The following is a 12,941-nucleotide window of genomic DNA, read 5'->3' on the forward strand; positions in this document are numbered from 1 at the left end:
ACCCTCCCTGCCCATTTCTTTCAAACTCCATGCACAGTTTGTATCATGTTTACTTTGAGTTAAAAATGTCTAGCTTCCAAGCTGAGATAACTTAACTTGAGTAATTTTATGAGATACAGCTCTGTGTCTCTGGATTTTTCAGGCTGGGCCATGTAAGACTGAAAACAAGAGTTTCCACAAGCTGAGGAGTTCTCTCTGTGATTGGTAAATTGACTTTGACCGGGGCTGTAACCAGGAGTTTAAAAATACTGAGGTCATGAGGGCAAAATTCAGCAGTAGGACCCCACCCACTTAATCTACAGCTCTGGCTTTGAAATGTAAGCTAGTGCTTTGTTAAATTGAGACAATTAAAGCTACGTGACGCTTTTTATTTAGATAATTTCTCTCTCTAGTATTTCTTCCAGTTTTCCTCTTATTCTCTTCTTTTATTATGCAGTCCATGTCTGTAAAGCTTCACATGACAGAGGTGCCATATTTAGCTCTCCCCCGCTCTCTCTAATTCTCTTTCATCATGTGAGCTGAGGGGAGCAGGGTCACCTGGGGCTCCACCCTTCAGTGTGTGTGTGTGTGTGTGTGTGTGTCTGTGTGTGTGTGTGTGTGTGTCAGAAATTCCCCTGTCTAAGACATTTTTTGTTGTAGCTGCTGAAACACAAGTTCCTCTGACTGTAAATATGAGTCCTAACTGAACATTGAACACTGCTACACATCACTTCCTTTGCAAGGGTTATTTTGGGAGGTCCCGTGTTTACCGCTCGGACCCATCCTGCTTATCCCTCCATTGTGCCATCCCATTTTCTCCCTGCCATCATTCCTGGAGTTGCGCCTAAATCCCCTTGGTTAAGCCGGGTTTTCCTCGGCTTGAGAATGCAGAGGAGCGCAGCGCTGCTGCAGCCTGGCTGGCCTCGAGATGGATTTGGTGGAGTGGCAGGTACACAAAAGCAGACATCCATCCGCTGAAGCGCACCATACACCATAAAAATTAAGTATCTTTTTAGGAAGACGTATTCAACCAGTATCATTGGCTTAGCCAGCAGTACATTTGTGGCATGTTTGTCACACTGACTGTCTGTACTTTGACCAATTGCATGCTGGAGTTTCCCAGCTCTTTGGAATGATGATAAATAGACGTTGTTGTGTACAGCTTCGTGTTTCAAATCAGACTAAACTGCACGAGACAAAACAGAAGAACGGCCCTTCCATCCCACCCCTCCCGACACTTTCATCTGGATCTCTTCCCCCACCTCTCCCTTTCTTTTCTCTCTCCTTTCATCATATGAAGAGGGAGGGAAAGCCCTCCTGGCCATTTCCACAACCTCGCCACCCCTCCACCTCAACCTCCAATTTCAGGCCCTCCTCCCCATTCCCAACTCTTCTTTTGCCCATCAGGTCCAGAGAGAGCCTCTCAAACAACACCTTGCACCTACACAGTCACACACACACACGCACACAGTTCCTCCTCACAACCACCTCTTTCCACGCGCACACACACACTTTCATTTTCTGTGCCCTGCACTTCAAACACATGAAAGGATGCTCTGCGGGGACCGAGGCTAAAGGGAGAGTTGGAGGTGGGGGTGAGGAAAGTAGGGGGAGGAGGGGGAGGTGGGGGTATAAAAGCAGCTCTCAAGAGGTAGATGTATAGGGGAGAAGGTGGTGGTGGTGGGGGCTCAGTACTGAGGGAGAAGGGGGTCACAGGGGCCCCATCGCAGTCTAGGTCAGTGTCAAGGGGCTCTCGCTGAAGTGAGCCTCTCCAGAGACAAAACAGCTGTGCCTGTGTGCCACTTCTTAGACTGTTAATGTCTCAAAGTGTCAGTGTCTTCACAAGCTCCAGCCGCTAATTTGAGAAAGAGAGGATTTGCAGAAAGCGTTATAGAAAATGTTGTGTACTGTGGGCTCAGTGGGGAGATGGAGAACATCGCCAGGTGTGGAGGAACAGGAACGTCAGCAGCAGCGAAGGCTCGGCTGTCAGGGAGCCGGTGGTAAAGCCTGTGAGGCTCATCATCCGCTTAGAGGATCGGACACGCACAAACGCGACAGTGGATGCAAACACACACGTCGATAGAGGGAAAATTTCACCGTGAAGTTGTAATTTAAAGGATAGTTGTATTCGATAGGGTGACTTAAGCATCTTTAATGAATTGGTAAACTTTTTTTTCTTGATTCCTCGCTCCAGTAGAAGTTATTTTTTCCTCCTTCGTTTCTTTTGACCATTTCTCTATTTTTCTTACTCTTATTCCTGGTGTGGCTCTATCTGTGTCTCTTCTTCTCCTGCACACAGAAATCCCTCATTTAAATACAGTTTAGAAAAAGAATGCATGAGCGTGGAATAAAAGACAGTGTGGAAACTATCAAACGATTTGGAATGTGGAAGTGAAGAAAGGGAGCGAGTCTGTGTCTGCGTTGTGCCAGAGCGTCTGCTTCATACCAAGCAAGGCTTCTGGGAAAGGAAGCCAGTGATCAGCCTGCACCCTGGGCCATAAAACCCCCACAATGCACTGCATATTGCCTCTAACTCCTCTAAGACGCGGGGAAAAGGCAATTAAAGCATTTATAGGCTTCGCCCCCCTAGATTTGCAGCCAGCAATTAAAAATCATTACTAATCAAATAAAAATAAAAGTAGCTCAAACTACAATTCAGCCAGGGCATCGATTGGATTTATGCTACTGTGAAAGAGCTCATAAAGACGAGTAGGACTTTATGTTACATTCTTTAAGAAAATGTGTGAAATGAGTTAAAATTTAATGGCAGGCAGAGTGAAATGAACGTAAAGCCAACTTACAAAACCCGAACAAGGCAACTTTTCTCATTTGTTTCTTTCCATATCAAACTACAAATCTCTCAAACTAAAGCCAGTAAATTTTATGCATCTGTAGAAACAGAGAGGAATTGAGACACACTGGTGGTTTGCAGGGTGTTGGGAGATTTAGAGCTCTGGCAGGCAGCCAATGAGAGCTTCCGGATCAATTGTGGCGTTGATGCATGCGAATGCCTCGTGGGTGTTAACAACGGAGGGAGCCGCGGTGGTCAGAAATCACACAGAGTGACACTTTGACACCGGGTGGGCAAGCACTGCAAATAGAAATGTCAGCCGTCTCAGTGGCTGGGGTTTTTCCAATGGCAGCAGTGTGGCACACCTTAACATGGGACCCTGAACACAGCGCTATACTCTGGGGTTACAAAGCAGCACGGCATCTGGGTAACTTTGTGACAGGTGATAGAAGAAGACGTGTGTGTGGATTTCTTTTTTTCTTTTTTTAGAAGCTGGTGAAGTGCTCCCAAAGAAAAATCTCAGTTTGAAGTAAATCTCAAGTTACTTCAAACTAACTCTCAAGTTACTTCAACACAAAGGAAAAGAAATAAAGGGAAAGTACCTCTACGTCTTTTCATGAACCAATTCTTACTGGCAGAGCAGGAAACGGAATTTAAAAATCAACCATACACTGAGGTATATAGTGTACGGTGTACCATAAGTCCACGCTAAGGTTCACGACTTTGTTATATTGCTTAATTTGATCCCGTTTTTGGTTTCACTTTGTAATTAAGTGAGAAGACTAAAGACTTTTGTATGACACGTACGTCCTGTCACCAACACCCGAATTTGATTGGTTTGTAGATGGGAGTGTTTTGGCTTATTGTTGGCTTTTGTATTCACAAACCTTTTTGAATTAAGTTTGTAGAAAAAAGTAGTCTTTGCATTTGAATGGGAAAAAAATGAACTGACTCTCTTCCTTTATTTCTTTGCCACTAATATATTTATGGTGCTACCGGCAAAATGAGCGTCCTTGCCCTTCGTGCATTATATCGTCGTAATTGCATTTATTTTTTTTAATTGTTGGAGGTGAAGACTACTAACAATCCTTCTTCTTCTGGTGTTTACTGCAGTCTAAACGTCCTGCAATTAGTCCCAGGGCCTGAACTATCCAAAAATATATTTTTACACTCGAGCCGAACCATGGTTCAGTCGGATCTGGACCGAGACCACCTTCTCTGGTTGAACTAAATTTTGGTCCTGACCATGGTCTGAGGCACATTTTACACCTGTTATTTAAGTTCAGACTAAACTAAAATGTCTGACAGTTCTGACCAAAAACGTAGGTGTGAAAGTGCACAGTTACGTAATGACAGTGACAAACACACACACACACAATACAGAGTTTGTGGACTGACCGTGGCCAGGCAGACCCATGCTGCTTGCCAGCTGGTAGAGGCGTTGCTGCTGCTCCTCGTAAGACCCTTGCTCGCTGAGCGCTGACATCATGCGTCTGTAGTGTTCCTCAGGGCTCATGTGGCCGTGGCTGCCGCCCGCCTCCACTACCGGACTCTGGGAGTTTTCTGTAGAGAGGAAGGAAACGCTTGTATTATGACCATGACTCGACTGTCAGTATCCAGCCCATCAGGAGATAAATACTAACTTGAAACTCCAGGCTCGGAAACACTATTAGGCTATTAACTCTCTTTTAATCTAATGCTGCCCACTGACCCATCTTTTCAGCATTAAGAGTAAATAATTATTTTGTGTATTCATCCGCGTCCACATTCATCTTCAAGTCAGTCATTATTGTCAGGAATTTGCCTCAAGCACATACTCAATTTAACTCTGCAGCTTGAAACCAATTGTGTCTCAAAGCAGCACAGAGGTCACAGATTTATGAAAATTTGTAGTTAAAACACAAAACCACATTTCAGTACGTCACTAAACCGAGCACAGGGCAGTGCTGTTCATGAGCCTGGAAAACAGTTCTCCACAAATAGACAAGAGATGAAGTTTGAAGAAGTTTGTGATTTGATTTCTCATAAGAAAGGAGTATTGTTGGGATAAAAAACATACTTGTCACAGAATACCATTGGGACACAGTGCCTCTCTGACGATCACTGTACCCACTGACATATAGCCTGCCTCGAATATCAGCCAGAAGACATGCGTACACAGATCATTTATTAAGAAGTCAGCACTGATGGACTGGAAGCCTCTTCGGATGCAGCTATACACATACAGGCATACATTGTTAATGGACTGGGCCTGACCTGAGCATGAACTCGCCATTTCTTTGACAGAAAGTGCAGCAGTATCCATGCTAACAGCTGCATGGGGTGAATGCTTAAAAGAAGTCAGATACTGTTTTTGACTATGTAAACAAAACCAAAAGAACAAGAACCGCTCGACTTCAACTATCACTGTTTGTGTGTTTGTGCGAGCGTAACGCTGTGCAGTGTTTAAGGTGTTGTGAATATGATGTGGTGTATGATATCCATCTAGCTGTCAGTCAGCACACTTAATCTCTCTCTCTCTCTCTGACCTCCCTCCTCTCCCCCTCTCTCTCTGTCAATAGTAACATGATCTAAGGTAAGGGTGGAGGGGGATATGGGGAGGTGGTTAGGGAGTTGGAAGAGGGAGAGAGAGGATGAGGAGGATGGGGAGGAGGAGGAGGAGGAGGAGGAGGAGGGAGACGCAGAGGAAAGCAGGGGTTATTTTTACCACCCTCCTTCTTATTGAAACCTGAGCCTGGCCCCGGGCAGGCGAGCAGGAGTGGCGCTGAGGAGCGGAGGTGGGGGAGGAAGCGAGCACGCAAGCATCTCTGTCTCCACCGCCAAGCTCCGGCTAATCCACCCGAGGTCCTTGAGTGTATGTGTGTGTGTGTTTGCATGCAGTGTCTAAAGTTTTTGCGCTTTCTGAACACAGCAGGGGGGTGTCGACTTTGCAAATGAAAGACAAGTAGGCGTCATTTACGCAGCAGCATCCAATCTCTCCGGCTCCATCCAAACGCTAACCTCTCTCAGTCTCTCTCAATGTGTTTCTCCACCTGTGTTAGACTTCAGCCCGATACTGTGTGTCGCCAAACTCGAAGGCAAAACAATGTAAAGTGCATAGATAACACTAAAAGGAGGAGCTCAAGGTTAAGACACAGGATCAGCAGTGTGTTGAATTGACTTAAATACACTTTTCTGGACAGCAGGCAGCACATACAAAAAATACAAACAAACACACACACACACACACACACACACACACACACACAAAGTCTGTGTCTCTCTTATGCAAATACACAGCAAAGACAAATACATATATGGCATATACCAAACCATGCATACTCTTTACAGGCACAACAACACAAATAAAAACACACAAGCCCCATTTCCCTTAAAACGAATCCAAGCCTGAGTACAGAACAGACACACACACACACAGATAAACAAAAATACACATATACACACACACATACACACACACTGACACAAAAAACCACTGCATGTTTCAGAAGCTGGCTTGTGTATGACTATAATGGTCGGGAATGAGTGCTTCTCCACACAGTGAGAGAGGGAAGAGGCTGCAGGCAGGGAGGCTGCTGTCGGTCAAAGGTCACACAGAGGGCAAAGGTCAACACAGGGTTCATGTTGAACTCTACATGGCTCAATCTGACCTCCAAATGCACTCATGCAAATACCCTCACCTATATTTTTTCCTCACAAGCATGTCAAATTGTTTTTCACTGATATTTATGAATAATAATAATAAATAATGAGAGCTATTTATACTATGTATGTGTGTGCCGCTGATGTTGCGTGTGTGTGCGTGTGTAAGGATGAGGATGAGGCTGGATGTGCGGTGATTCGCCCTTGGTTTTGCCTGCTGTATAATGCAACAGTCAGGAAGTCTTCCTCAGCAGCCCAGAGGGACAGGCCTAGTGGCCGTGCCGGCTCCACACCGGGGGCCCGGTTTCACACCACATGAGGGGGATATAAATAATAGAGGATGGCGACCGGATTCCAGAGCTACAGAGGGTTTATCATCTTGCCATGGTGTGCCTTGGCAAGGTCCGTCGTTGAGAACTAATTAAAAAGCAACAATGAACTTGAACAATGAACTGAATCAGCTGCAAGTCTGATACATATATGTCAGACATATTACCTGAGATTTTATATTATTTAGATATTACTTCATGTGCTGTGTTTGGAGTAAGCAGCATGACAGCCACTGCTATATGTAACAGTTCCTTCATTAAGAAGTCTAAAAAATCATAATATGTTGACTTGTGTACTTACATTGTCCAAACTGTTTCAAATGTTCAAATCCAAATTTTACTCTACGTGACAATTTATTTTATTATATTTTGTCTCGTCGCCTTTTATTTGTGTCACATCGGCTTTACACGTGGCTTTGTCCATCTCTGCTTTAGCTTCTGAGGCAACGACCTATGACGAAAGGAAAAACATAGTGCTCGCCAGTTAGCAGCTGTTTTTCCTCCCACTGTTTGCATTGGTCACTGATAATAAAACACGGTTATTTATTGCCATTTGTTGCGTAACGTGAATACAACTTCAATACATTACTTGAACATTATTTGTGCCTCCGCATCAGGTAGAGTCTCATCAGCAATGGTGTTGAGGACAACATTTCCCACAATCCTGTGCTGCTTCACATCAACAAAATGGGTCTTTAGTTAATGGCCGAAGTTATAAGTTTTACATTTGAAGACTGAGTTCAGTTGAGGTAGAGAATAGTTCCACTCTAACATGTGTGTGTGTGTTAAATGCAACTGTAACTCTGAGAGACAGAGGAATGGGTTAACAAAGAAAAAAGTGAGTGTGTGTGCATGTGTGCATGTGTGCGTGTGTGTGAGTGTGTGTGTGTGTGTGTGTGTGTGTGCATGTGTGCATGTGTTCCCATCAAAACACTAACCCTACTAACAGTAGTGTGTTACCCTACTACTAACACACTGATCACCAGCAGCTAAATCAATACGGCTGCATTTCCTCCTCTTCTTCTCTCAGCAGCGTCCATCCCTTAACTTTCATCATAACACTCGTTCACCAGTTTCCTCCCAGAATGCATGTCCAACCACATCTGTGACACCACAACACGCGCGCACACACGCTGCACAGGTCTTACCTTTGGGAGATACGCTACGTGACTTCTTGTTGTCAGAGGGACAGTCGCTGCTGCTGTTGGGAGAGAAGCTTCTCCTCTTGCCTAGAAGGGCATCTGTATACATAAAGAGAGTGAGAGAGAGAGAGAGAAAGAGAGAGAGAGAGAGAGAGGAAGTCAGTAAGAGAAGACCAAAGTAAACGCTTGATAGTGCCGCTCTGCTCTGTGTCTACCTGCGTACATGGCGGCTGCTTTGAAAATGCAGGAAGCTGAAAGAGAGAGAGAGTGAAAAGGAGTCAAATGAGGGGGGAGAAAAGAGTGACAGGTGGAGAGAAGGAGAGAAACAGAGCGAGTGAAGCAAGCCACAGGCGTCTGGAGATGTGCCTGTTCTGTCAGAGATGAGAGGGGGGCCTGCACCGCCGTGGATGACAGATCTGCCCGGCTCATTCACGTTTGTGTGTGTGTGTGTGTGTGTGTGTGTTTGTCTGCTTTAGGGAGGGCGGGGGACACTGTCTCTGTGTGTCTTCTCCAATGTCTCTTTCCAACAGTCTGTCCTCAAGTGTTATCACTCTTTTTTCTCTCTCTCTCTCTCATATTTTCTCTTTTTCCAGATGTTGGCAAAAAGCCTCTGACATAACTAAAGCGCATGAGAGCCTCTCAGCTGCTTGAGAAATTTCTCTCAGCCTACATTATGTCTATATCATGTGTTTATTTTTACTTTTTCTACCTCCATGTCACTCACCCCCCACCTTGTAAACACACTTCCTCCCTCCTCTGGATGTGCTTGAGCCCTCCTTCCATCAGGAGTTTTCTCTCTCTTCCCTCCCATTAACACCCTCACTACCTCCTCCCTTTCCTCCCTGCTCACCTCCTCCCTCGCCACCAAAGAGGAGCATCTAGCGTGCAATTACCGCCTCCTCCTCCTCCTCTCCTCCCCTCTCATCCCACTCTTCCTTCCCACCCCGTCGCCTCACATCCACCCCCCTCCAACACACCTCAAATCAATACAGGCCTAATCAGGGAGAGGGAGGGGATCCAGAGCACATTGCACACAGCGCCGGCAGAAAGCAAAATCAGTGTGTCATTGCTCTCTCTCACTTTCTCTGTCTTTCTTTCTTTCTCTATTTCTATCTCCTGCACCTCTGTTTTTTCTCTCCAACTCTGTTTCTTCCTCCACACAGAGAGCCAAGCCACAGCAGCAACTGCTTCCCCTCTCTTTTTTCACTCTCTCTCACTTCCCTGTGCATATTTTTAGGGATATGTGTGTTTTACTTTTTTACTTTCCCCCTCAAGGAGAATGATTCCTCTCTCTCTCTCTTTCTCTCCCTGCGAGTGTCTTTTTCAACAAAACATTTTTTCATAATTTGCACGGCATGTGTAAATAGTGCAGATAAACAATGAAAAAAAAAAAGCAAACAGCATTTGGCAATTTATGCCATCCGTCTATCCTCCTGATATTGTTACCGTAGCGACAGGAGGGAGAGAGAACATATAGCGGAGTCTGACCTTTAACCCTTTAATTGTCACTTACATCCTCTATTCTCTCTAACAAGACACAGACAGATGTGGATGGGAAAGAGAGTCAGACAGGACTCTGAGGATTTTTGTTGTGCGGCTGAACGAGCCTCATGTTGATGAGAGGGTGAGTGAGCAAATGAGAAATGGAGAGAAAGGGTGAGGGAGGAGGTTCACTAATGATTCAGTGTTTGATGTTGCCTCTCAGGTCCTGAGGATATACACTCCCTATACCACCCTAAAGAGACAGTGGGACCAAAGAGGGGGGTGTTAATTGACAAGTGCACGCACACACACATACATGCACACACACTGAACGTCTTAAAAATGTCTACTTCTTCTGTCGTCTCCTTTATGATCTCTCATACTGTGATTCTTCTATTTTAGGGTCATCTTCAGTACCTTTCTTTAACTGGTCAAAAGAATAAGCAATAAACACTAAAGCTCTGAATCTGTAGTGGAATATTAACAGAGAGAGCCCCCATCCGGTTTGCCCCTTCTTCTACCAATCATCCACACCCAGAGCCTCTCATGATAAACACACACACACACACACACACACACACACACACACACACACACACACACACACACACACACACGAGTCCTCTCTCAAGCCGACCTCACTCAAGACACTCTGTCTCCTGAGCAAGTGCCCGAGGGCCAGAGATTTGAGGGCGGAAAGCTTTTAAAGCCAATTAAATGGGGCTTCTTAGAGCTCCGGCGCTCTCTTTTAAAGCTGAACCCTGAGTGTCTGCTAGCGTCTACGCTAACCCTTTTTCTTCTCACTAACACCGCTCACAGTCAACTTTTATACCCTGGGCCTATATTCCACATCACCTCCTTGTTAATATTGCTGAAGAATTAGTAGTTACGGAGTCAGAAGTTTTATTTTAGCTTCAAGGCTGAGTTCTTAACTGTAAAAATAGCGCTGTAATGTTGGTGCATAAATGTGGTGCAGACTAGGAAAATTCACTTGAATGCTATAACAATTCAGAAAGTCAGTTTAAACTTTGATACACAAGTTGCTGACGTCTTCACCTGTAAACAAATGAACATAGTTTTACAATAAGCTTTTAATGTCAACTGGTCAAATGTTGGACTTTTGTGATTTGCAAACTGCATGTCCATCTCTCATACACACCGAACACCACTTTATATCCAATATAGAAATGATGCATAACGCAAACTTTTAAAATGATTTATATGCCTTTATCCTTTTTCTTCTTCTTCTGTTCTTGGTATATTATGCAAATATCAGGGAGAGGTGTCAAGGTGTAATTTAAAAGCTCCAAACATATAAATATGACGCATTTACTTTAGTTTTTTTTTCCCATGAATGTTTTCAAGCTCCATGTTTCTTCCACATTCTGACTTCAAAGCACATGAAGTCCAAATGATGACTCAGGAATTGGGACCTTCCAAAGAGCACATGGATGCACAAATAGCACTAGCTTCTATGACATGGCATATGTTTTTGCCATTTATGGTAAACATAGATTGCAGGGTAACTTTTTATAAGTTGTCCTGAACACAACGGCTTCAAACCTCTGAGTCAGTCTTTCCATGCTTAATATTCTCCTCTTTATCAGCTATTCCTCCCACCAAAAAGAAAAGAGGGATGAGCACAGAGGGACAGAAAGAGGGAACAGTGGGACTTAAACCTTCTCCTCTTTCATGTGACACCACCGGGGTGAACCATCCGCAGGGGAGCATTCCTCTTTTTCTCCCTTGCTCTCGGATTTCCTCTCCTCCCTCAAACTTTAGTCCTCCTCCTCCTCCTCCTCCTCTCTCCATCCCATGGAGCGTGGTGACAGCTCAGACAGGCAGACTCCTTAATTCCTCTCTTACTCCGTTAATCTGTCATCTTTATCAGGCTGGGGGTAGGAGGGGAGGGTATGCGAAGAAGGGAGGGGGTGGGGGGTGACAGGCGGGGATGTGGGGGTGAGCCGCCAGCCGCAGCCCCCGATCAATCTCCACATTACAGCTGACAGAATGGTGCTAATAACTTATTGATCACCCCTCCGTGCGTCGGGGCCTCCGCCGGCCCTGAAAGCCCCTCCATTGATTGGCTTACGGGCCGATGCAGCTGGGAGAGGGAGGTGGGGAGGAAGGGGGGTGGGTGGGTGAGGGAGCGATGGGGAGAGAGGTGCTGCTGCTCATGCTGAGGGGAGGATGCACCACTGCCAACATGTGCAAGTGTGCACATACAGTGGTTATTATTCATTGTTTGATATCTGTAAATTTAAATGAAAATATAAATATACAGTTATGTCTCTTTACAGAATAATCCTGAAAAGTTATTTTGTTATAGCAGTGCAATATACTTCCCTATTGACCAGTGGGAAGTTTTAAAACACTTAGAAATGTATGTGTGAAGATAATATGATATCATAGGAAATCCTGCAGTGTTTAGAATTGTCTTTTTATGTTAATCATGTAATAAGGGACTTTAATAATATTTTTTAAAAACAAATCCTCAGTCATTGTCAGTTTGAAAAAAGAAAAACACACTAGGCTGCATATACACATGCAAGCCAACATCTTTAACCAAGCATTTCAATGAAATGTAAAGGCGCACGCACACGCACACACACACACAAACACACACACACACACACACACACACAGCTCTAACCACACTCGCACCAACAGGCTGTAACTGCCTCTGGGAGTCTGTGCAGGGAGCAGAGGAGAGAGAGAGGGTGGCGGTCCAAAAACACCTTATCTGCCTGTTTGAGTCTCCGGTCTGACCGCAGAGCCACAGTTTACAGTCTCCACAGGCAGCCAGACTCTCAGCGTCGGCGCCCCTACTCTCCCACTCCCTCCCTCCCTCCCTCCCTCCTACCTCCCCTCCGCCTCTCATGGAGCCTCTGAATAGCCAGCAGCTGGAGAGTGAGAGAGCGAATGAGGGAGGAAGAGGACGGGCGGCGAGTAGAGGGGAAGGAGGCAGCCCTCCTGTCTATCCCTCAGATTTAATTAACGGCCCACTCCGGCACAGAGACGACCCGGCAAGCCTGCTTCCCTTTCCTCCTGACCCACACACACACACACACGCGGAGCCATCCACCGTCATAGCTGCTGTCTGCCCTCCCCTGATACCACCACCGTACTCATTCATCTCTCTTTCCTGTCTCTCTTTCCAAATGTTTCTTCCATCACTGCATCTCTCATCTCTCTCTCTCTGTTGCTGACTTTTCGTCTCGTTCCTTTCTCTGTTCTTTAATTTCCCTCCTGTCTCACTCCCCGTCTCTCAGATTCTCTCCCTCCGCTGGTGGATGTTAAACACTTTTGGAGGAGAAGTCGAACAGGAGTGCTGAGTGGCAGGGCAGAGTAAACACAGTGTCATAGACGGCGGGCCGTGTTTACATCTCATCCATCTCCAAGTCAAATAATCCACTGCTCTAAAACTTCATAGACATTACACCCACCCGTGTGTTTGGGCACAAATTTGAACCTGTGTTGATTTTGCGTGGGCACGCATCTGCATAACTACGTGCTATTTTGTGTGTAATAGTGTGTTTGTGAATGTGTGTGCGTCTCATTTCACTGGCAGACAGA

At 45.4% G+C, this 12,941-nt stretch overlaps 1 protein-coding gene across 11 annotated transcripts in view; it reads right to left on the minus strand.

The window, feature by feature from the left end:
- The window catches only part of samd11 (sterile alpha motif domain containing 11), an 86,077-nt gene that overhangs the window by 12,141 nt on the left and 60,995 nt on the right, over nt 1–12,941 (minus strand). For 6 of the 11 annotated variants that reach the window (XM_069525985.1, XM_069525981.1, XM_069525979.1 and 3 more), the window contains 3 exons: nt 8,099–8,134; nt 7,890–7,982; nt 4,169–4,333 (listed from right to left, as the gene is read on the minus strand). In XM_069525985.1, coding sequence (XP_069382086.1) covers nt 4,169–4,333; nt 7,890–7,982; nt 8,099–8,134 — 294 coding nt within the window. The remainder of the gene's footprint in view (nt 1–4,168; nt 4,334–7,889; nt 7,983–8,098; nt 8,135–12,941) is intronic. The other 5 variants (XM_069525988.1, XM_069525980.1, XM_069525982.1 and 2 more) reach the window with 1 other exon arrangement.

The sequence above is a fragment of the Paralichthys olivaceus genome, chromosome 6, assembly GCF_024713975.1.
Source record: "Paralichthys olivaceus isolate ysfri-2021 chromosome 6, ASM2471397v2, whole genome shotgun sequence".
In the NCBI taxonomy this organism is placed as follows: domain Eukaryota; kingdom Metazoa; phylum Chordata; class Actinopteri; order Pleuronectiformes; family Paralichthyidae; genus Paralichthys; species Paralichthys olivaceus.